The 23640-nt window shown below is 47.4% G+C and overlaps 2 protein-coding genes across 3 annotated transcripts in view; one reads left to right on the forward strand and one right to left on the reverse strand.

Annotated features, from left to right (window-relative positions):
- The window catches only part of LOC105692639 (potassium voltage-gated channel protein Shaw), a 29929-nt gene extending 19724 nt beyond the window's left edge, over positions 1-10205 (reverse strand). The window contains exon 1 of the mRNA XM_048654383.1: positions 10186-10205. The gene's annotated coding sequence lies outside the window, so the exon portion shown is untranslated. The remainder of the gene's footprint in view (positions 1-10185) is intronic.
- Positions 1053-22860, forward strand: LOC105692678 (beta-1-syntrophin). Of its 2 annotated transcripts, XM_048654380.1 has the most exons (17): positions 1053-1514; positions 3072-3484; positions 5505-5821; positions 6067-6476; positions 6545-6880; positions 6962-7118; positions 7443-7803; positions 7894-8275; positions 10196-10408; positions 10479-10976; positions 11081-11371; positions 12628-12889; positions 13008-13283; positions 17854-18287; positions 19676-19861; positions 20444-20790; positions 21589-22860. In XM_048654380.1, the coding sequence occupies exons 1-17, from the start codon at positions 1359-1361 to the stop codon at positions 21638-21640; spliced, it is 5091 nt and encodes a 1696-aa protein (XP_048510337.1). In that variant the 5' UTR covers positions 1053-1358; the 3' UTR covers positions 21641-22860. The 2 variants fall into 2 exon arrangements, with proteins under 2 accessions (XP_048510337.1, XP_012267447.2); XM_012412024.3 differs by lacking the exons at positions 1053-1514; positions 3072-3484; positions 5505-5821; ... (8 more) ...; positions 12628-12889; positions 13008-13283 and adding an exon at positions 15007-15506.
- The last annotated feature ends 780 nt before the right edge of the window (positions 22861-23640 follow it).

The raw sequence follows: 23640 nt of genomic DNA on the forward strand, positions 1-23640 counted from the left end.
CAAAGAATTTTCAGGCGGATATATCGCGGGTGGTAGAAAAAAATCTGCTCTGTTTAAAAATTCCACCTTACCGTAATCGGATTTCGAAGTTACGATTTCCAACGACTGAACGAGAAAAAAATGAATCACGCTGTCAATCGAACACCGCGTCATCGCGGGATTGACTTTACGCCATTGTCCGCGGAGGGATGTTCTTTCAGGGTACGGTTTACGGCGATACGCGGACGAGGGGAACGAACGGCGACACAACAATTTTAAATCGAATAGACTCGTCGAGTTTGCGAGAAAATTGATGGGAACGGCGGCACCGGAAAACGTCTGTGTCACGTAAAACCGATCATCCGCGTGCGGAACGGTGTTTGGAAGCTTTGTTCTCCGGTCGACGTGGTATTGAAAAGCAGATCGCGTAGGGGAATGTAGGTACACAAAACGTGGCTAGATAAAATATAGGAAAGCAAACATAGAAAACTTTTCCTCGTAAGCGTTATAGGTGTAGGAGCCGATCCCGCTTGTTTGCTGTAAAATTTTTCAAGAACGTTCGAAAAGCGCGGAGTCGAATCAAGATAGCTGAGGCGAGTTCGGTTTGTTTTTTGCGCCGTACGACGTACGGGAAAAAAAAGTCCCGAGGGGTTGTTTCTACGACGGATGTTTTTTTTCGTTTTTCTAATTTTCTTCGGCACCGGTCCACACGACTCGCTGGTAAACTCAACTATTCAAGATAAATAGCGATCTGTTCGGAGGGATTTGCGCTGGTCGCAGTTAGGGGATGATGATTCGATATCCGTCATTATACCATCGCTCGGTGTCGCCTTGGGTGGTAAGTATTAATCCCGTGTGAAAATTTTCCGAGCGTCGAGATAAGGGTGGCAGTCTGCATTGCCGGCTCCGGCGGCGTCGCGACGCCCCAACACAGGTATAGAGCGTCGCGGCCAGGCGCGGTTATCACCTACGATCGCGGCGTACGAGGGGAGGGGTTGCCATGACGACGACTTTGTCCGTCTACCGTCGACAAATTTTTGGTCCAGAGACGCACGCGCCGCGACAGTGGCGCTTTCGGGGTGTTCCGCAGAGCTAAAGACCGCGGCGAGGACGCCGCCCGTCCTCATCGTCATCGCCGTAGCCCGGTGCTCCCGGTGGTCATCTCTCGCGTCGTGGTGTCGCGTGCAGTCCGTCTTTCCGTTATCTCGGGAAAGGAGTGCTCGCGAGTGCTGAGATGCAGGGGAATTTCGCGGGACAGGTAGTAGTGGACCGCGCGACGGGTCGTCGGTGGTGCTGACGCGACGTGCGGATCCTCTTTGGCCGAGGGCTCCACGTAAACTCGATCGATATCATCCCACGGGGCGAGGCAACCACGCGGCATGGCAGGGGCCCCGAGGTCCGGGCCCTACGGGACGCGGGGATACCCTGGTCACCCGGGGCCCGGGACCCGCCACCAGGAGATCGCGATGAACCCCCGCGCCCTGGCTGTCGCGGGGAACGCCGCGGCCCTGCCTCCGACGCTCCAACCGTCCGCGGTACGCTACGGTGATATCCTCCTACCGAGGGCGACTCGTCCCGCTGCCCTTCGTCCCCGGGTCAGCCACCTCGCCGTCCTCCCCCCCGTCCCCCCCGTCTCCCCCGTTACCCGGTTCCCCTTTACTCACTTTTTGCCCACCCCCGCACCCCCGCACCCCCGCACCCCCGCCGCCCCCCGTCTTCCGGTCCTCCGCCCCTCGACGAGCCCTACTTTAATTACGGTCAATTACCCGAGTCACTCGTCTCTGCCGTTCCCCCCGTCTTCACGGTTTTCCCTTCTCTCTCTCCGCTTTCTCATCTCCGGCGAGATCCTCTTGCACACGTACTACACGCGAGAGAACGCTAAAACGAAACTTGCAGCAGCGGCGTAGTAGCTTCCAGCTAAGTTAGTTTGTTAGCGGGAGAAACTGGTTGAGAAAATATCGTTGGACCCGGCTTAATAGAAGACCGTAAACGTTAAGTTACCGCGCCGGTGACGCTCGCTGGATTCGACCCACCGCCAACCCCTAGAAGCAACCGTACTTATTTAAATAATTCCACGCAAATATATTATCTCGTATCCTGAAGGATTTCGCTGCAGCGGTAGGGTGCCTCGGCGGCACGCATTTGTGCGGCTAAAAGCGGGGCAAAACGAAATAGGAAATAAAAATATTAAAAAAAAAACAAGTAAAATAAATAACACCGGAACATTATGATTATAATCTGTATTTTTTTTTTTGTTTTTTCACTTGTTTCCAGCAAAAAACGCTCGAGGGTGACTCGCGAGGTCCGTACAGTGTACCTAGTACTACCCCGCGGGATAGATTTGTTTTTTCCCCGTGAAAAGTGGAGTAAAATAAAGTACGAAGTAAAGTACGCGCTCTTTTCTCGTCAAGTCGGTTGCCTACGGCGCGTACCTTTCATTCGTCTATTATACGGTTGACGGGTTAGCCGCGGGGGCGTTTGCTGATTACTTTAATCCGTAACGCGTGCATCTTCGCGTAATTTCTGAACTGAAAACCTTGGTGGATAATCCCCGCCCGGTTGACGGGCTCTGCGATATTTCCGAAGGATCTTTTTTGTCTCTGTTTTTTTTTTTTTTTTGTTTTTTGTTTTTTCACGTACACGCATAAAAAGAGAATCTCAAGCCATTTTTACCGCAAACGTCAAACCAGATCCTCCCGACACCCTTCAACCTGGAAGTTCTTTTGATTAATACATTTCAATAGAAACGCTCCCACCTCCTCCCCGAGGAATCCGGGACGCCCGATACGGCCGACAATGAAAACAAGATACCTTTGGCTAAAAGCATACTCATGAATTATTGGTTGCTATCATTTGTCCCCCCCATAATACCTCAATAGCTTTTCACTCGAATGCGCTAAGATGAAGGAATTACGGGGCACAATCGACGGGGTAACTTGTCGTCAAAACCTGACTCCTCCAATTTCCTTGAATCATCGTCATTGTAAATTCCTCCACCCCCCCCTCCCGAGCGTGATAAAAATTGGCGCAATACGTCGGGTGAAAAATGGGAGTATAATAAAAATTGTGGTGACGGTATGCTCGTTCGTCAGGTGGACGTCTCGACGCAGGCCGATCTCCACGGTGGTGGAAGTCTCCACGGTGATTTCAGCGACCGTCGGACAACGCCGCTCTATTCGCGCGAGGATTTCAAGGAGCAGTATTGCATAACGAATCGTCAGTTGGACGCCGCCGAGAGATCGGGGGGTGGTATATTCGGTTGTTTGTCCTCGCGTGGTCCCTCGCCGTGCACGTCGGCCAGGGCATCGATACTGTCGGCTTGCGTGCGTGGCGCACCGAGCGAGGAGAATCTATTCGACGCACCTTACCCGAGGACTCTTCACCAACAGCCTTATCCCAGCAACGCCAGAAATCAGGGGAGGTACGACGCCGACGAATATTATTCCAACGATTCCTACGTACGACGTAGACCGACTTCGTTTTGCACCACTCCCGATCCGAAAAGGTAAGCCCGACAGATCGGTAGTCACGAAAGCCCCCCCCCCGGAATTTAACGAGGAGATAAATTCGCCGGACGATCGCCCTGTCGCTCTCGCGGTAATCCGCGACAAAGATGGAAAAAAATTAGGCGTCGCGACCCACGCGGGGTAGCTAAATATCCGCGCGGTTCGGAGAACCCAGACGTCGTGAGTTTAACGTACGTTTGAGTCGGTGCCAAATGGCGATTGAAACGGTCATTATATTGTCTGCAGAACCCCGACGCTTCGTGACTCGGTAAACAACTCGGGAGTCGCATTAGACTCTCCGTGTCTTCCGTTCGTCGATCGATGATCTCTCGCCGTCAAATCTGACGAGTTTGATTGCAGGCGAGGGGGTGGGGGGAGGGGGAGGGGGAGGGGGGAGGAATAAAACATCCCCCGAATTTACCGTAGGAAGTTGTGCGGGATAACTCGGGGCATTTTCTTCGGCGGCGCAGCGAAATAGTTGGTGGGTAATCGTTTTAGAAATACCGCATATCCGATTTTTCATTCAGCAGCTGCACCGGGCCACAGACGTGGTTCGGAATAAACCGCCTCATGAATACGTAATGGGGCAAAGTCGATGTACACGTAAGAAGATCAGAAATAATACTTTATTCTCGCAAACTTTTGGAGAGGGGAAGGCACAATATGCACGAGCTGCGCGAAGTTGGCACGGTACGCGCGTGTAACGTTGCAATTACAACCCAAAGTTGGCAAGCCAGAGCGCGCGGACTTTCGTAGTCCTCGATCCGCGGTATTCGAACGGCCAACGAATGCCCCGTTCTTTTCCATTTACTTTTTCTTCTCTTCTCTTCTCTTCTAGTCTTTTTTTTCTTCTTCTTCGTCTTTTTTTCTCATTGTACGCCCATATTTACGCCGGTTCATATCGCTTCGGGCTCGAACAACTTGTGGCTCGAGAAAAATTATTTGGCTACCGCGACCGGAGCGTTGTCTCCGCTAATTTCGCGGAGTGGAGAATTTATGGGTTTTCTTCTCGGTGTGCCACGGAGGCCCTCGTTTCCCGCCTGCATACCGGATGCTACGAGCGAATGAATTTCGTACGCGCCGTTCATCGAGGCGATCTGGTTCGATAAAGAGGAAAAAGATAGCTCGTCGGAAATTGTCCGAGTAATGCCGAGGTATCCGGACATGCCCGCGAGTCCCCGAAATCGGGGTCACGTAGCGGGTTTGAGAACGGACCGAATCGCGGGCGACGATAGCGAGGAGGAGAAGAGAATGTCCTGGGCGACGCGCGATCACACCGAATCGCTTCGCACGTACCACGCGGCGGTTCTTCGTGTATCAAAAGAGCCCCGCTCTCGTCCACGCACACTCGTCAAATCGCTACGAGTATCACACGCGCACGTGTGTGTGTGTTGGAAGCGATGGGGTTCAAAAGTTGCTCGATACGGCTATTTAATCTAGCCAAGATGTTGTTTACTCTTCCGTGCTTTTGTATATACATCGACGTCGGTGTATAAAAAAGGTTCTCGAGAGAAGAACAGATCAAATTAGACGAAAGCTCGAAGTCTAGTTATCTTCCTTGAAATGAAACTCGTACACGGTAGAGTTCGCATTCTTACAGTACTCGTGGTATATCCCTAACTGCAATTTAACGCCTGCTATACTCCGGGCGTACCTAGCATTGCGCGGAAGGTGGGGGCCGGGTTTCAATAAACTTAACTGAAACGTATCGCTGCCATGTATAGGGATTGGAGTATCGGATGAACCCGAGACGTTACGAGGTCGGGGTAGGATCGTAACCCCTTACAACGGTTGCGAAATGTGTTAATATTAGCGCGCCTAAGTGCGCGCGGACCTTAATACAACCTGTTGGACGAATTGCAGTTCAGCTTTCATTATTAATTACCCCGGGCTCAGGGGGCTCCCTCGTGGGCCCGCGTCGCCTATTTTCCACACTCGGCGGTAGCGGGGGGATATGTAAAAAAAAAAAAAAAAAAATCTGTGGATCAGACGAACCGAATCCTTGTCCATTTATTGAAGGTACACGTGGTTACCGGAGGACGAGGAGTCGACGCGACTGGAGGGTCCTCGACCCGTCTTACCCCCGACTTTTTCTACGCCAAATCCGATCAACCCCGTAAGGCCCGCGCTTCAGCAGCAGCCGCCGCGACCGAAACACGTCAGTTTCGCAAGGTCGCACACCTTGACCTCCTTCGAGGTGCCACGCGCCAGGAGCCCCCCCAGGTCCCACGAGCGACTCATCGACTCTCAACCCACTATGCAAGGATCCCTTTCCGCGGTTCTACCTTCGACGCACGCCTACGTTAACCCTGGAGATCCCCGTGTTCTGGTACTCGGTGAGTTCGACCGGTCAACGGGCTTTTTACAGTCAGTTTTACAACGTGGAAAAAAGGGCCGCGTGTTCGCCTCTCTTTTCTTTCACGTTTCTTTCGGCTCTCCTCTTTTTTTCTATAACTTTTTTTTTTTTTTTTTCTCTTACTCTCTTATCACGAGGGGCTCCACCCCTCGAGTTCCCGAATTGTCTCGAGGCTAATGGTTCAAGAGTGATCTTAATCTGACCGCTTTTGTTGTACACTCAAAGAGAAACCTTTGAAACGCGGAGTGATGAAGACGCAGGCTACCCAGACGGAAGTTCCTCAAGGTCCCCGAGGGCGTGCGGCGCCCATAACACTTAGCCCAAGGACGATCCACCGGGTGAAGATGGTCTCCCAAGGTGCTCAGACTAACGGTATTTTGAATGGTCGTAAATTGACAAAGAGCTACTCGGAAGCCGGACAACTGGGTACACCCTTGGGAGCCACCTCACCGGGAGGGACTCCCGTCAACGGGAACACCGAAAGTGAACACGAACCTCTTCAGAGGACGCAATCCGAAGAACCACCGAGGTCGCCATTTTTGGTAAACACTCCGCCCGATTCGCCGACGTTTACCGCACCTCAACCTCCGATCAACGATCGGGTGAACGGGGAGCCGGATAACGTCGTTGATCAGGTGAGGAACGTCGAAAGATCCCCGCGCGACGCTCGTGCTATTAAAAAAAAAAACAATTTCCATCCCAGGCTGACGACAAGCCGGTCGATTCGGACAACGAAGAGATTTTGATCGACTTCAAACCCGCTCCGGTTTCCCCTTGCGCCCGAACGAATCTCGGTCAGAATTCGCGACCGCACAGACGGATAGTGCCGCTGCAGAAGACCCTGTCGGACGGCGAGATTCAGGTGGAGAGACGGGAATTGATAGGGGAGGCCAGCGAACCGAGTTATCCTCACACGTGCAGGAGAAATCATCACGATCCGTGGAGCAGATCGAGCAGAGCTCCGGTTATTTTTTCCTCGACACCCGACGATCTCGCGCTTCTCAGAGCTACACCGCCGGGAGAAGAGCACAACGAAGAGGTACGTGGGGGCGACCCGAGCGATCCGAAAGCCCCCCTCGGTTCTAGTCGGATCGGATTAATGGGATAATGAAATTTTCAGGAGTTTCACGAAAACTTAGTCCGACGGGGTTTGTTCCGTAAGAGAAGCGTCTCTCTCGAGGACGGTGTCCAGAATCAGGGATGTCCCATGATCGTCGGTGAAACCTTGCTTCACAGATCTCTGCCCACTTCCCCGACCGCACCCACGTCGATATCAGGTATTACGAATGCGGCTATTTTTTGTAGCCCCCGAATTACGAATGTATGTGAAAATTGTTTAAAACCGGAAATCGCATACAAAGCCTATATATAGATTTCCAGAATATTCACGCTATTAGGTAAAACAAACAGAGCTCATGTTCCAGTCCGATGATGAATGGGATTTCGAGTACCACCCACCCCGTACGCAGGGACGTTGAATCGTCCCGAAATTGTAGACGTTTGATTTCGCTTTGTGCATGAATTCTGAATGGTTGTATCAGCGTGTCATTTAATACCCCTGTCGCCCGCGCCCTTCAATTTCACCGGCGAATCGGTATCAGGTTCCCAAAAGGCGGCACCGCAGAGTCCCCAGAGCGTGTCATCGAATCGACATTTACTTCATGCGAAACTATCGGTCGGCGTTACGGGTTCCCCGTTCGCCTCCAGCGATTCTTTGGCGAACGATGTGACGAGAGACCACAGCGACGGTATATGGAACGAGTCCCAGGCTACCGTTCTCCAAGCTGATTCGCTGGCCCTTCTAACGCCTTCCTCGAGAAGAAGGCACCTCCTATTGCTTCAGCATCAGCAACGATCTTCCATGGACACCGAGGCGCTGGACGCCGAAGACGAAATGGAAATCGGTCCTCCGAGTCCGAGGATTCGCCTCGAACCGGCCACCCCGATCAGTCCAGTACCAAGGTGAGTCAAGACCCTCGATTCGAGATGAAGTGGCGGGTAGGGGCTCGAGTCGGAGGAGATGTTGAGTTATTTTTTCATTTCGCCCGCCAGCATCGAAACTCTTCCGTTTTCAATGCGGAACGGCAGACCGCGAAGTGGCCTTCGAAGACGTAGCCCTGTCCCACCGCCTCTGTCGCAGCCACCGTCTCAGTCGTCGAGCGAATTCGGCTTGAGCCTGGTCAGAACTGATTCGGGCCGTACGAACACCGACGTCTCGGAGACCTCGACTACCGAGGATTACGTGACCGCGAATACTTCCACGGGTACGGGTACGACCACAGGGAATTCCGGGACCACTAGTTCTAGATCTCGTCATCCTCACCTTCATAGTTCAAACGCGGTACCATCGGCTCCAGCATCCGCGACGGCGACCGCGGCTGATGGGAGTTCCTTTGAAAGTGCGAGTTCAATTTACAGTCTGGCGCGAAGTGAGGTAAGAGAAACTCTGATAAACTATTCCATCAGGTGTCGAGGTAGTTTTCATGGCGAACGGTAGTCGGTGGAGCGAACCCCCCCACCCCCCCTCCCGATTTTATGGACATTTTATAGGAGTTTTTACTCTACTCATCTGTACGGTGGAGATAGCGATGAGCTAAGATACTTCGCTCGTAAAATCTTAAACCTTATTTACGAACACGTGAGACCAACGGGTGTAGGTTCTTCTTCTTTTAAACATTTTTCATCGATTCTATGATCTTTTTTCTTAAAAAAAGTCGCGTACGATGTTCTTCGTTCTCTTACTAGTTTGGCTTTATTTTTCGTCAGTTATGCGACAATATTTTTGCTGAAATATGTTGAGAAATTTTCCAAAACTGTCAACCAAATTGATTTATCTGTATCAGAACGATCGATTTGACGTCAATTTTTCGCTTTTTAGAGCAGAAAAATTGAGATATCTCGATAGGAAAAATTCGTAGCTTAATTTAGCTTTCAGATTCGTGTTCCTGGGGTCAAAATACATAAGAATAGAGTCATACGATCAATTTTTTAAAATAAAAATTTTTTGCCAAAATTTGAGATTTTTCCAAGGGGTACCCCTTGCGATTTTTTCAAATTTTGGCCAAAAATTTTTATTTTTCAAAATTGATCGTATGGCACATTTCTTATGTATTTTGACCTTAGGAACACGAATCCGTTGTCCAAATTGAGCTACGATTTTTTCCCTTCGAGATATCCTCAAATTTGTACCGAAAAATGCGAAAAAATGAGGATAACTCGGTCATTTTTGCAGATAGATCAATTTTTCTTTCGGATTCGGATTCCTGATCTCAAATTACATTAAGATAGACTGAAAAATCAATTTTTTATTTTTGACCCCAAAAAGCTGAAAATTGGCGATAACTCGGTCAATTTCAGAGATAGAGCAATTTTACTTTCAGATTCGGATTCCTGAAATCAAAATACGTTAGAAAAGCATATTAAACCCAATTAAAAAAATGATTTATCTTTTGCTCAAAAATCGAATTTTTTTCTGGTTCTTCAAGAGTAAGCTCACATATAATTAGCTCAGGAATCCAAATCTGAAAGCCAAAATCATCTACTCATGCAATCGATCGAGTAATCATCTATTATTCGCTGTTGGCAGCAGAAAAATTATGAGACGTATCGATCGGTTTTTAGTCGTAGACCCGCTTTGAGTCGTCTCAATCCATGCATGGGTCGAAATATTCGAATTTTTTCAATTCACCAGCGAACTTGAGCTTTGCTGGAGTCAGCGTAGCCAGCAGCGTAGCGCTTTGTTGTGAGTCGTCACCTTCGGGGCTGAGCAGAGGTGACGCACCAAAACAAACCGCGCGCCCGTGGCTACCTGACTCCAGCTAACAATAAGTTCGGGCTCCCTCGTAGAGATCGAAAAGAATTTTCCAAGGGGTACCGCTCAGAGTTTTTGCAATTCTCAGCTCGAAAATCAACAATGTTTTTCAATAGAGTTTCTACGGTAATCCTATGTATTTTGACTTCAGAAATCCGAATCTGAAAACCAAATTGATCTATCTATAAAACAAAAAAAATTATCGCCAATTTATCACTTCTTGGAGCCGAAAAATTGCGATAACTCGATGGTAACAATTCGTAGTCCCATTTAGTCAACGGGTATTATCTTGTGAATAAAATACTGTAAAAACCGGCAGCTCTAACGTTTCAGAAAATATGAATTCCTCGGCCTCAGAGATCGTAAAATATCAAAGACTACAGCCTTTGATTTTTTTGTACTCCAACCCTCCGTCGTAGGAAGAGAATTTTTCTCGGGGTAAAATCTGTCATTCTGTCGCACACGACGCTGGGGCGACACACGGTAAACTTTTTTCATAAAAAAAAACGTTAACATCACAAAGGATTACTCACCGTTTCACAGGCTGTGATCGAAGAACCTTGTAGTCCACCCGCCATAATCGAAGAGTCAGAAATTTCACCAGGAGTAGAACCGCCCCCATCCCCGGCAAGATCGACGTCGAGCAGTAGCTCCGGTAGTTACGACCTCGAAGACGCTATGCCGGAACCTCTTCAGGATTCCTACCCCACCGCGCCCCTCAGCGGAGCCGCTTCTGAAACCGAACCGGACCACGACGTGAGTTCTCAATGAGGAAAAGACAAAAAAAATTGTTTCAGCGTTCGACCTTGTGACTTTATTTTTTCAGGAGGAGCGCCGTTCGAGTTCGGGGGGCTACGCGGAATCGCCGCCGGATCCGCACCTCTGGTCCGAAGAAGAGAGACGCAGACGCCGGAAAACCATCACCTTAGACTTTCAGCCAGGTACTGAGGTGGAAAACGGACGGATCGAAGTTCACTCGGACAATCGCGAGATCAGTCCGACCCCGAGTCACAGATACAGATCTCGAGTGAAACCGCTGAACGTTCGAAGTCCTCATCGTAACAATAAGAGGAGAGATTCGGCTCAGCAGCAATCGCAGCAGCAGCAACAGCAACAGCTGATAAGAAGCCCGCAGAAAGACGACTGGCGAGAACCGTTCGAAGATGCTACCCACATTCCGACGTCGGACGATTCGAGCTGCAGTCATCACCGGCATTTCCATCATACCAGAGAAAGCGGGGAGGGGGGAAGACACAGGAGAACGCGAGAGAGTCCGAGAAAGAAAATCGGCGGTTACATGACGTCGAGGCGGAAAAGCAACGAGGTAATTTTTCAGCTCGTTTCATCGAGGTGTGCGGGACTTCGACGATTCGAAAGATTTTTTTTTTCCTGTCAAATTTCTGCGATTTCTGCGTTTTACTTGCGCAGGACAAAAACGCAGCTTTGACCGGTAGTTTACCGAGGCGGAGATCGCGACCCGTGGAAATATCCTCGAGTCGACTGAGTCCGGGTGGACATTATCAGCGGAGTCCCGGTCACAACGGGCACACGACGATAATTGTGAAATCACCGAGTCCGGAAGCTCGTTTGAAAGCTTTATCCGCGGAATCGTTGAGGTCCGTAAGCCCGGGGAGTGACAGCGTATTCTACAGCGAAGGGGCGGACCATTCGTCGTGGATCGCCCAGGACGCTCCCCACTGCCACAACTGCGGCAGAGAGGTAATTTTGTATAAAAATATTAAAAAAAAAAAAAAAAACCCGTCAATTTTATTAATTTACGACGCGGAGCGCGCGCTCGCGAGTCTCGACGAGATCGCGACTCACCGCTACCGAGCGAAAGGGAAGGCGGAAAGAAAAAAAAATAAAAAATGAATGAAAAAATATGCGCCAATGGAAGGTTATTCCCTTAATATAACTCGCGATCCCTGGCGCATAACACTTTCGAAATGACTAAACTTTTTCGAAGAAAAATAGCGGCGAACTCTCCGTCACCGTCGTTCCATTATCGACTTCCGCCTTTTTCCCGTAGAGATGAAAGCCCTTTCAAATAATATGTTACATAAACACGAACGGGTCTTTCATATATTTTTTTTTTGCGCCCACGATATACAAGTTTTGTACCTCGCATCCACGTACGTCGTGTATGGGTTAGCAGTGTTATATTGAAATAAATATAATGAATGAATACAAAGCGGGGCCCGAAGCGGTTGCGATGCATCGCGAAAGCTCGGTACGGAGTGAATTAGATTTATAATGAGATTTTCTGGAATCTCTGACGAATAAAAGCGATATAGTAAAATAAAAGGGGTAAAGTGGCTTATTCAAAAATCGTGTATTCACCCATCCCCGGCGCTTCTTTTCTTCTCCTCCGATTCTGAAGAGAGAGAGAGAGAGAGAGAGTTTGGAGCAGCGGAGCGTTTTGTGGTACGTCGACAATTAGAATAGTAAGTTGAGAACGCCAATTAGTCGGTTCGAGTCACCGGGCCGAGCTTGTATACTGCAAAGAGATTTTTTTTAATGAAAACGTATACCGACCTCCTGAATTATTCAAACGGTAACTAGACGCGGTATAAGGTTTCGGCGGTGGTAGCCGCGCATTCCCGCTTTCTTAGGCCTCGCTCGCCGTACCTCAGTCGGAACGAAACTGCAGCTTAATTTATTCGGTCTGTAGTCTCGAATAACTAAACACCATGCCAAGAATAATTTATCGAACTGTTTCCACGCGCGTACGGGGTCTGCGGGTAGCTAGCCGCATATACGATAAACTCACGCCGCCGTACGACGCAACGTGGTCGGGGCTTTGGGGATTTCGTGTAAATCCGCCGGCAAATTATATCGAACTCGAAAAACCAATCTACGATTCTCTACCTCCCGATACCCCCGCCAACGTCCGCTGACGTATACCTATACGCGTACACCAACTGCCGAATTTATTTATTCACCTGTACCCCGATCCCGATCCGCTGCTCCTGCAGGTCCAGGAGGAAATCGTCCAGCCTCCGGCGGGGTTCGCGGATTCCCCCGAGGGCTGCAGGACGACGACGAAGTACTCGGGTCCTCGACTGTACAAAAAGTTCGACAAGAGCGAGAGGAGGCACCTCTGGAGCAACGGTAGCCGTTCGGACGTGAGGGCGAAATCCGAGGAGAGAAACGCGAGGTCCAGCAGCCCCCGCGAAGACTACAGTCGGCGAAGACTTCAGGCACGCAGTACGGACGCCAGTATGGAGGTCCTTTCGGGTAAATTGTAATTTTAGAACTGTCCTGCAGAAGCAAAGGGAAACAAAATCTCCGGAGTAACGGAAAGCTCGATCTTTTTTATCCGCCGGCTTTTTTCTCCGCAACGTGTGTATTTCAGGTAGAGAAAACGACGGGCAAAACCTGGAGGCTTATCCGATCAGCGATTGGATACGAATAGAAGATTCGCGGGGAAACGACGTGTGGCGAAAACCGGAGAGTCGGGGTGACGAGGACGAATGCGTTACAGACGGTGCGACTAGGGAACGTCGCGATTCCCAAGGTTCGACGGAGAGCGAGAAATGCTTCGCTAGGAAATATCACGGCGCCAGACGCAGGATGATACACGCGAAAATTAGCGGGGAGATGTTGAAAAGGATACACATGAAGAGTCTGAGTGAGTAGAGTGCCCCACGTTTATCGCCCTCGCGTTTTATCCGCCTCTCACCCGTACCCGTCCGCAGGGGGTGGAATTTCGCGCCAAGAATCTTGACGCGTTCGAGCTTTGATTCCTGCCTCAATTTTCCTCCCTCCCCCCACCCGCCCCCGATTGTTTGTGTATACATCGCGCGGGACGTCTATTTTTACATGTTGCTAACTCGCGTGTAGATATACCTATACATGTACGTGCAGAGATCGCGTTGGCGCCTCACGGTATCCTGACCACGCCACTTGAACGTAATCGCGTCAACGTCTCGAGAGACAGGCCGAAACGACGCCCGGCGTCGCTTCGGACAGTTGCGTAATACGTCAACCCCCCCAGAGTACGTAAAAAGAAAGAGACCGTCAGAATGGAGCGAGCGAGCGAGCGAGCGAACGGCTTCAACCTGCCATAAACAAAAACGTTGAACGTTAAAAAGATATATACGAAACGGCGGGCTAAACGGCGAACTCGGAAAGACGAAAGTGTCGATGGCGTATTTTATAAATAGCTCATGGTCCAAGAACGTGACATTCCTTCGTTTCATTAGATTTATTTTTTTCTCCTACCTCCGGCACCCCTTGAACCGGCCTCGGTTCTCTCCAGCTCCGTTCATCTCGTTAGTTTCCCCCCCTTGTCTCCAGGTTCATTCTCCTTTTTTCACTCTACCTCCGCAATGCAGCAGCAGCTGTGTTAGGTGTACGAAGCGAGTTCCGTTTTCACCGTCGAGAGTTTATAAGCCAAGCTTTGTATCAAGAGACGCGCGCGGCACACGGCCGGCCCAATGCTCCATTTTTACTTGGCTTTGGAACATCCGACGTTTCACCACGAGATACTCGCTTTACTTTCCGGCGCTGGCTTTATACACACGTTTATACACCGGACGTCCCGCAACTCCCGAGGGAACCATATGGTCACGCCGCCCGTTATATCTTCTTTACCAGTCGAACTCGTTACTCGCCGACCATTTGTCTAATAGATACGTCCGTCGCGGCTTTTGACTACCTCCGTATATACATACCTATGTATAATATAATATTTCTCGCACTCGACATTCCCCCATGGCACATTGTTACCCCACCGGCGAGATACGCGCCACTCGAGTTTACACGTGAAACCGTTCGAAACTTCCCTTCTAATTTCCAATCGGCGATGGTTTACGGGCAAAGCCATAAATTCTGGTAAATTTGTTGCAAATGGAATTTCAAGACGGGATCAAAATAGACAGGATGCGGGCCCGTGGGTTCGACCGGCTATTTTCGGACGTAAAGATGTTCCAAATAATCGCATAAGAAAATAACCGCGAGTGTGAAATTGGTCGGAGGTGTTTTTTTTTTATTTTTTTTTCTCTCCGTTTCGTTCTCCCTCTACGCCCGGAGCGGACGAGCTTGCAGCAGTCGATGCGTGGCAACGTAGAGCGTACAGTTTCGTCATCGATCGTATTCGCATTAGTTCGTCGCAAATTATGAGAACGATCGAAATTACTTACGGATGGGATTGTCATCCGGTTCTTCACAATTCTTTAAATAAGCGTACGCGTAATACACCGAGTGGCTAAATATACACCGGGGCGTCGCGGCGCTGCGGCCGAGCAAAATCTTCGGTAGATGAGCTTGCGACTGTAGCTAGAGAAGGAAAGAGGGAAAAGAAAGAGAGAGACGGGAGCGAGAGAGAGTAGGGGAGATCCGAGAAGAAGAACTTTTGGCTACAGTCAGTGGGTCAGGGCGTCAAGTCGCATTCCACCGGGGTACTACCTAAAATCTCCATCGAACCAAGTAACGTCGCTGCCGGGGCGACCCGTCATTTCGCAATAATTAATCGCGGCGAAGATCGACGCCACCCGATCGCCAACCTTCGAAGGATACCTCGTCGCCCTCGATCGTTCGTTTCACCCAACGATCTTGGTTCGCCAATATTTTTTTTTTTTTTGTTGGACTTTGTTTTTTTTTCCCCTCATGTTTCACGTCGTCGAAGTGGTGCGCGATAAGTAACAACGCTGAGTGAAGGTGTCTTTGGAAGGGGGTAAAGCGGTGTCCGTACAGAAGATGGTGTGCGACGCCGCGGGTTCCGGTTGCCCGTCCGAGATCGTCGAAGAAGACGTCTCTCTGAGACGTGCCCTTGAAGATCTTTTGAAATGCATGCTCAGGGTCTGGTGCAAGGAAGGCCAAGCATTGACCAAGCTAGGCGTCTCGCCACCCGGTATTTCCATATTTTCATCTATCCGCGATAACACGTCGAACCCTACGCGATTCACCGCGTGATTGTTTCATCCACCCCCCCCCCCCCCCCTCCTCTCACCTGCGCTGCTGCAATCCGCCGTCTACGCGACGGTTTTCAAATTATCTGAAACGTCGTTCCTTTTATTTCACACCGATAAAAATAATTACCATGGAAACTTTTGTTTATCGTCAAGAAGCTCGCCGTAAAACTGATGTGTACACATACCTATGTACGGTACGTTTACGATCGTCGCGTCGAGTCGGGTGGCCTTTTATTTTTTTTTTCTTTGATTAATTTTTTTTTTCACCTACACGTTATTAAATCGGCGACACGTATTACGCGGAATATCGCCACCGTATTTTTATATCCGCACGTTTTTAACTGCGTAGCCCGCGTACATCGAAATAGCACAGCGGATAGAGGAAGTCGGTTGAAAATAATCCCGAAGAAATTTTTTTTTATCGCCGCCGTTGACCTAATTGTTAATAACGCGAACAAGCGAATAAAAATTCCTCACCTCGGAGAAATATTGCTACGGCGAGGCTACGACGACGTACGTACGTACCCAATAGTATCCGCTCGTTAAAGATGTAATGTACAACGTATGTATACGTACGTGGAGAACTTGTCATTTTTCAGAACAGCTGAACGTATTTCAGGTATATACGATCTAGCGTAAAAACTGATACCGATCTAAAAATATTTTTACGATCCTCCCGCGACGTCGCGGGTACGGTTGCGAGAGATGCGAACATTAATTTCTAGCCTCTGTTTTTTTTTTTTTTGGCTTCTTTTCATTTTTTACCACCACGATTGCACGAAAACGATACCGTACGGTATCGCGAATGGCGAGATCGGGATGAAAAAAAAATCATTAATATTACAGACGCACGCCGCGGGGTGGTTAATTTGTGATTTTAACGCATGAATGAAAGTTTCGCTCGCGCAAAATGTGGGCCGGTATCAACCGCCAGAGAAAAAACAATCGGGGAAATTATGATTCGGGTGAGATCAATGCCAAGGTTATATTGAACACGCCGAAGGGTAACGTAGCTGCCGTTGATAACGCGATGGAAAATATTCGAGAAATTTTAATCACGCGGCCGTAGCGTGGGAACCGCGAAAAGGGCTGACCCTTCCGAATAAGTTAATTAACCCCGGTCCTCGGGCGCGTACACCCAGAATTCGGTGGAAGGGTCCCGTGGTGCGAATAAGAAGAAGCTCAGCAATTCAGTTCACATCGCACGATAATGCGCTCCGCATAAAACTCGGAGTCCGCTTTTTTTCACAAAACTCTGTGTGGGAAACTTTTCCGTGGGATTCGCCTTCTGGAAACCTCACCCCCGAATTTTATATACCGCGTTGGTCTCTTTGGTGGAAAATTGATCGATGCGCCTTTTTTTCGTTTCAAGTTTCCAAAACGTCGGATGACGTTGGCGGGGATGAAAAATTTTCTCTCGGCTTTTCGCGTCGGGAATGAAGCAAACAAATGTCGGAGGTAGAAAAAAAATAATTCGTTACGTCGCAGCATCCTTTAAAACCTCAAACGTCAAGTGGCACGTATCATTAGATGAATGACCGCGGGGGGTCCTTTTAAAAATAAACGAGCAAAGTTGTGACCTGACGTAACATGGCCGCGCGCTACTTAGTCACAGTTTCTGTATGTACCTGTAACGCGTCTACCGGACTGACGTAACAGCCTGCCATTTCCTTTTTTATTTTCCTTTCTCAATTTCTATTTACAATATGATCTGTTCTCGCGTCTCGCGAAACAAATGTATCCGTCGAAAAGATGACGTAAAAAAAATTTTAAACCTCTCAACGAATCGCCCTCCGTTATGCCACCCTTCGTTACACCATATTTGGGACCACGGCGTGAACACATTTTCAAATACGATTAGGTCTACGGGCGTCGCGTGTCATCCTTCGTCATCGAATCGCGCGAAGTGTCCGTCCGGGTGTCCTTCGGTAACCGGCATCGCGTAGCTTCCGAGCGCATCGGTTTGAAGGGGGGTGGCGGGGGGGAGAAAAGGGGTCGCGCGGATACAGCGACGCGGGGGCCACCAAAAGATCCATCGCAAAGCTAAACGTGACTTATGAATGAGCGCACCACCCGGCCAAGTAATTCGTTTGATAACATCGGTTTTCTCGAATTTAGGTCAAAGCGAGGCTTATTCCATCCCCACGTTGTAGGTATACACGCCGCGTATATCCGGCGTACTTAACCCGTTAACCCCGCGCGATTGACGATCGAAAAAAAGAATGAAACGGCGAACGGAGCGCTTGATTTATTGGCGAATGTGTTTTTTTCTTGTTTTTTTTCCAGAAAGCGACAAGAGGGTGATAGTGAAACGGGAACCGGGTGGCGAATTCGGTTTTCGAATTCACGGATCGAAACCGGTCGTTGTGTCGGTGATCGAGCCGGACAAGCCCGCCGAAAGCTCGGGCCTCGAGGTAGGAGACATCATAATATCGGTGAACGGAAGAAGCGTGGTGGACGCCGTTCATTCGGAGGTCGTGAGACTCGCCCATTCGGGAAGTGACGTACTGGAACTGGAGGTTGTCAGGACGTGCACGATCCTACAGGCACCCCAAGCGTCGAGGGGCGGTTCGAAGGAAGGTTCGGTGGAGCCACCGCTGTACTCGGGTTACCTTTGGAGGAGAGCTACGTCCTCGAATTCCTCGACATCGGATAAATGGGTCAGAAGATGGTTCGCGTTGCGCCGCGACAACTGCCTTTATTGCTACAAGACTGATGCGGTGAGCTGTAAATACATACGTACAAAAGCGAATGTACATATATAATATCTACATATCCTATGTACGCGTACACGTACGCGCATAGTTTCGTTTTACACTCGATTTGCCGCGGACAGTCTGTACCGTCCGTGTATGCGCCGAGGAGGTTGTGAAAAATTCATGAGAACGTATGGTAACGAGTGTGAGGATGAGTACGACCATTTATGCGCAGCCTCTACGAGTTTTGCGGTATTTCGTAGAGAATATATAAATATTATGTATATTAAGATCCTCGTGCCGCTGCCGCTGCAGGGTGTAAAACGACCGCATGACGAACGTGTATAGTTATACAGGTGTGTACGCCGACTGTATGAAAGTAAAAAAAAAGATCAAATAAGAATGAGAAAGAAAGAAAAGAGAAAAAAAAAATCAGCGGCGAGTGAATGTCCTGCGAGTATTACGCGCGCGTGGTGTGCAGCTTCTTCGCGCGTGACATAAATGCTGAAATAGAAAATCGAAAAATAAGCACGTGAAAATGTGGGGAATTTTTATTATCTTCTTGTCTTGACAGTTTTTTTTTTTCTGTTTTTTTTTTTTTCTCTACCCTTTTCCATGGGAACGGTTGAATTCAATTTACTGCAACGTTATAAGGATCGGAGGGTCGTTGATACTTGTGAACGTATACGTTGTAGGTATGTCTGACATTCCACTGATGGCCAATCTTAATTAGTATATGGCCGCAAATTATACGTTGTCGATCGTTACACAGACAGCAAAAAAAAAAGAAAAAACGAAAGAAACCGTAAAAAGAAGAATCAACTATTGATGGAAACGACATTCGTGTGTATTACGCGTACATTTAAATTCACGCGAGAAACGGACACCGAATTTTACGATTTCTTTTTTATTCCCGAAGAAACGCGATCTGCTTTAATTGAGACGCGTTGTCGCGAAAAATGAGAAAAAAATTCATAGACTCTACGGATCTTCGATCGTCCGATTTCGACGAACTGTAATCGGACAGTTTTAGAAATTTCTTTGAACCAAAAATGGAATACAAGATTTTTTTGGCTGATTCTATCCAACTGCGCATTAAAGTGCCAATAAATGAGCGTCCTTGAAATAAATTCAACTGGCAATATTCCACTTTCAGAAACTAGAAAAAAAAATGAAAGAAATTCTGCCAAATATACTAAGAAGAATGAATTCGAATAACCTCGCCATTTCTGTCAAGGGTATTGAGCATTAAAAAAAAATTCTTTGACTATATACCGAAAAGTTGATCGATCCAGACGAATCGAGTGGCAATGATCGGAGGATCGGAAACCTGTCTTAACTTTAACGAGTCTCATGACCGATTCGAACGTATTTAACGATCATTTTTTCGGGTACGTTTTTATGATCCGCAGGATTCACAGCCAGTGGGAGCAGTTATGCTACTAAAATACGCGGTAATGTTAACGCCCGACGTCAGACCCCACAGCTTCGCCATATCAAAACCCGGAGCGCCAACGTTGCACTTGGGAGCGGATACCGAGGACGCTGCCAACCGGTGGGCAACGGTCATAAAAGAAGCTGTCGAAAAGAACAACCAGGTAAGTATCTTCGTGGACTGGTCCCTGGCAAACGGATCGACCAAACGGACTTTGCTTTAATTGGTGATCCTAATCTCGAGACGCATCCTTATATCGGGTTACCGACGTACCTTATCGGAGAGTTGCCCGCAGCACGCCCAGAGTCTCACTGATCCCCCCTTCGGCTATTAGCGTTCGGCGATTCGAAACGCAACGAAATCGGACCAGGAGAATCAATAAATAAACGAATTAACCCCAAACTATGTACATACGCAATGACTTAGAGTGAAAAATATACGAAATCAGATCTCTAAGTAATGCTTCTCGCACGATTCCCCCCAATTTGCGCTTTCTTTTTCTCTTTGAAATTCGAACGTCGAGCGACGGAGATATCGATAAAAACCGCACGAATATGCCCCTGGCTGTACACGACGAAAATGTATACGGCGTCCGATCGGACGTTGGCTGTCGATTATTTTCCAGTGGCGAAGTGTTCATTCGTCCGTGGAACGAGTTTGAATGTTCGTTTCGGAGTGGATGTTTGTCAGGTCGGACGTAGGAGCCGCTGTCAACTGAGATTATATTTGACGTCGATTCCCGCAGGGTGACACCTGGGTGAACGCGTCATTAAGATTGCAGCAGATGCCTCCCTGCACGATCCAGAGACCGGACTGTTTCGGCTACCTCAGTAAACAACAGCAGGCTTTTCAAAGCAGAGAATTCGGGTCCAGTTGGTCCCGCAGATACTGCGTATTGAAGGACGCCGTTCTATATTTCTACGACGACGCTAACGCGGAACGTGCCTTCGGTATCGCCTGCGTTCGCGGTTATTCCGTTCACTGGGGAGCCTCGGGATCCGACGGTAGAAAACACGCCTTCGAACTACAACCGCCGGACTCCGCGCAAAAGAGTCATATTTTCGCCACAGAATCTGAAATGGACAAAAAAAGGTTTGTTCATAAGTATGAAAACAAAAAAAAAAAAAAATCGAAAAAAAAACATATTATACTTATATCTCTACCCGCTTCGTTAAACTCGGTTAATAATATATTCCGTACATTGCCTCATTAAGAGTTTCCAACTAGCGGGATAAAGTAGCAGCTGGTTTGTTAACATCATCGGTATCTTCGATCGCATTGGTAATTGGAAAAAAAAAAAAAAAGATGAATAAAAATAAAAAAAACTGAATAAAAATAAGATTATTAGTCTCATCGCGTACGAAGATTGAAGCAGGATCGGTATGTAAATAATAATTATTAGCGGGTATGTGTGTACACGGTTCGATATCTGTGACAACGAACGTTCATTGCAATTGGTTAATGACTAATGACCTTTTCTCGAATCACCGCAGTGGTAAATAACGGACGTTGAGTTGAGTCGAGTAGTGGGACACCGGTCAAGATGCCTCTCCGTATCTCGGTCCACGAAGAGAGTCGATTTGACTCTAATTAGATTCCAACGATCGAGGTACCACCGCGTCGAAACACGATAATTCTAAAAACCGGGCGACTTTAATTTTTTACTCGACCGTATAATTCCCACCGTCGGTTATCCGAACTAGTATTACAAGTTCACGTGTAGGAAATCAATTTCAAATAGCCAAACGATCGCGTGTTCATCACGCGGTCACGTGGTCATTAGATACCGATGAGGTACCGACCAACTCCGAAAATTTCACCGCGATAAAATAGGAATAATAATAATAATAATAATAATATTCCATTACAATGTCCATTTGTCTGTTGCAGGTGGATAGCGGCGCTCGAATACTCGATTGACCGGTGGATAAAAATAGGTTGACGATACGACTAGTCTGTAATATCCTGGTTCGACTTTATCCTAGCGAGCTGCAGTCGGGCCGATAAAACGATTTAACGAAATCATTGTGATTTTCGTCGCTAATCCCACGGTGCAGAGTTCAATTTTATAACCCACGAAATACCAACTGCAACGATTATCGTCGTCATTATATGCCGAATATGATTTTCATCATTGTTAAAAAATATCATTAATCCCTTTTTTTTCATCAACGCGTTATCACCCATTGACCGTACGACTACCGTTACGTTTGTAATTATTTTTTATCATCACCGGCATTGATTTTTATCAATATTATAATTTTTATTTATTTATAATTTATCACAATTATTATTACGAAAGCGTATAAACATAAATACGATATATTGTATAGAATCCCCCGCGTGTGTAGAAAAAGAGAAAAAAAAGAGATACTTAAAGAAAAAAACCAAAAAGCGCACTCGCCGCGTGTGGGCGAATATTTTATGACGTCAGTATGAAAGCGTGCGCGTGTACCGACATAATTGTGTGAGTCTGATGTCGAAAAGAAAGTGTAAAGAAAGAAAAAAAAAAATACAATACATACATATGCGAGAGAGGTAATTAAATCAAAGAAAGATTGGAAAGAAAAAGACGAAAATGAGTGACGAAACCTGCAGAATATTGTATGTACGATACGCACACCTCTGGAATTGTTTAAATTATCGCAGCATAGGTATACGTACATGCATGGGAATGAATGAGAAGATTGATTTTCTATTTCCGTTTTTTGTCTTGCTTTTTTTTGTTTTTCGTTCTTTTCTTTCAACGTTACGAGAAAATTGAATACACACGAGAATTTGTATACCTCGCGCGCACGCCTACCCCAAACCAATGAGGGCCGCATTTAAAACTAACGTTTATAAAACTTTACCTATAAAAGAGAACACTATAACCACGACAGTTATAAACATATTTACGTATTAAATAGCAAAAAAAATGCAAAAAAAAAACCAAAAAAAAAAATTATATAATACGAAATGAATGCGTCTTTATATAGCCAGGCGTGATATATATATATACATATATATATATACATAAAAATAAAACAATATATATATACCGTTCTGGAAAAGAATTTAAAGAAAAAATAAAAAAATAACAAAAAAAAAAAAAAATGCCAAAAGAAACCTAAGTCACCCGCTCAAATATTGAGATAATAATAAAGACTTTAATACCAGTTATATAACGGCAGATGCCAAAATCACTTTAATCCCCTTACCCACCCCCCCCCCCCCCCCCCCCCCTTCATTCGTATGTTGTAAATTATATTATATATATAACATAGTGTTACCATCGTATGTATAAATATCCTAATCGAGTACCAAACGCACATCCCATTCGTTTGATAGTTGCGGATTCCCGATATAATATTTGCGATTATATTCCTTAATATTCATCTCTCCACCTCTGCAACTAAGATGTATCGATGTCATTGATAGTCTTTCTACTTATACATATGCTTGTGAATTATTCGAAGCTTTATATACCATATATGTACATGGAAAAAGCGCGGCTTAGATTACCTCGCAGAATTTGCTTTACAATTCTTTGTAAATTTTCTAATAAGCGGAAAAGGATATCGGGGAGGAAGGACGCCGGCGGAAGAGAGACGGAGGGTAGAAAAATCGGGAGATCTGATCTCGGGGTTGTGATCAGCGAGGCGTTTTGAACGGAATATTTTGTCCAACCTTACGGGCGTTTGTAGAAACTAGTGGAAGAGGACTGGTAGAGAGGAGGATGTTTTGTGTCCATTTAATGTTCGGATTTGTTCGACGGATTTCGGTTGTCGGATGGCTCAGGGGTCCCCTCGGTCACTGTTTGCTCCGCGGTACCAGTTTCTTCCCGCCCCTCGAAAGTCCTCGGGGTAAAAAAGGATAAAAAAAAAAAAAAAAAAAAAACTTCACGCGCGTAGGCTCGAGGGGATGGAAATTCGTTTTCTTTGCCGAAAGAAGAGCCGATTG

Source organism: Athalia rosae, chromosome 4 (genome assembly GCF_917208135.1).
Source record: "Athalia rosae chromosome 4, iyAthRosa1.1, whole genome shotgun sequence".
NCBI lineage: Eukaryota > Metazoa > Arthropoda > Insecta > Hymenoptera > Athaliidae > Athalia > Athalia rosae.

Bases quoted from the DNA above. Each gene is read 5' to 3' on its own strand.
- LOC105692678 (XM_048654380.1), top strand. From the start codon at position 1,359: ATGGCAGGGGCCCCGAGGTCCGGGCCCTACGGGACGCGGGGATACCCT. The intron at 3,485-5,504 runs GTAAGCCCGACA...CATTTATTGAAG, and splicing joins ACCACTCCCGATCCGAAAAG to GTACACGTGGTTACCGGAGG. The intron at 6,477-6,544 runs GTGAGGAACGTC...TTTCCATCCCAG, and splicing joins CGGATAACGTCGTTGATCAG to GCTGACGACAAGCCGGTCGA.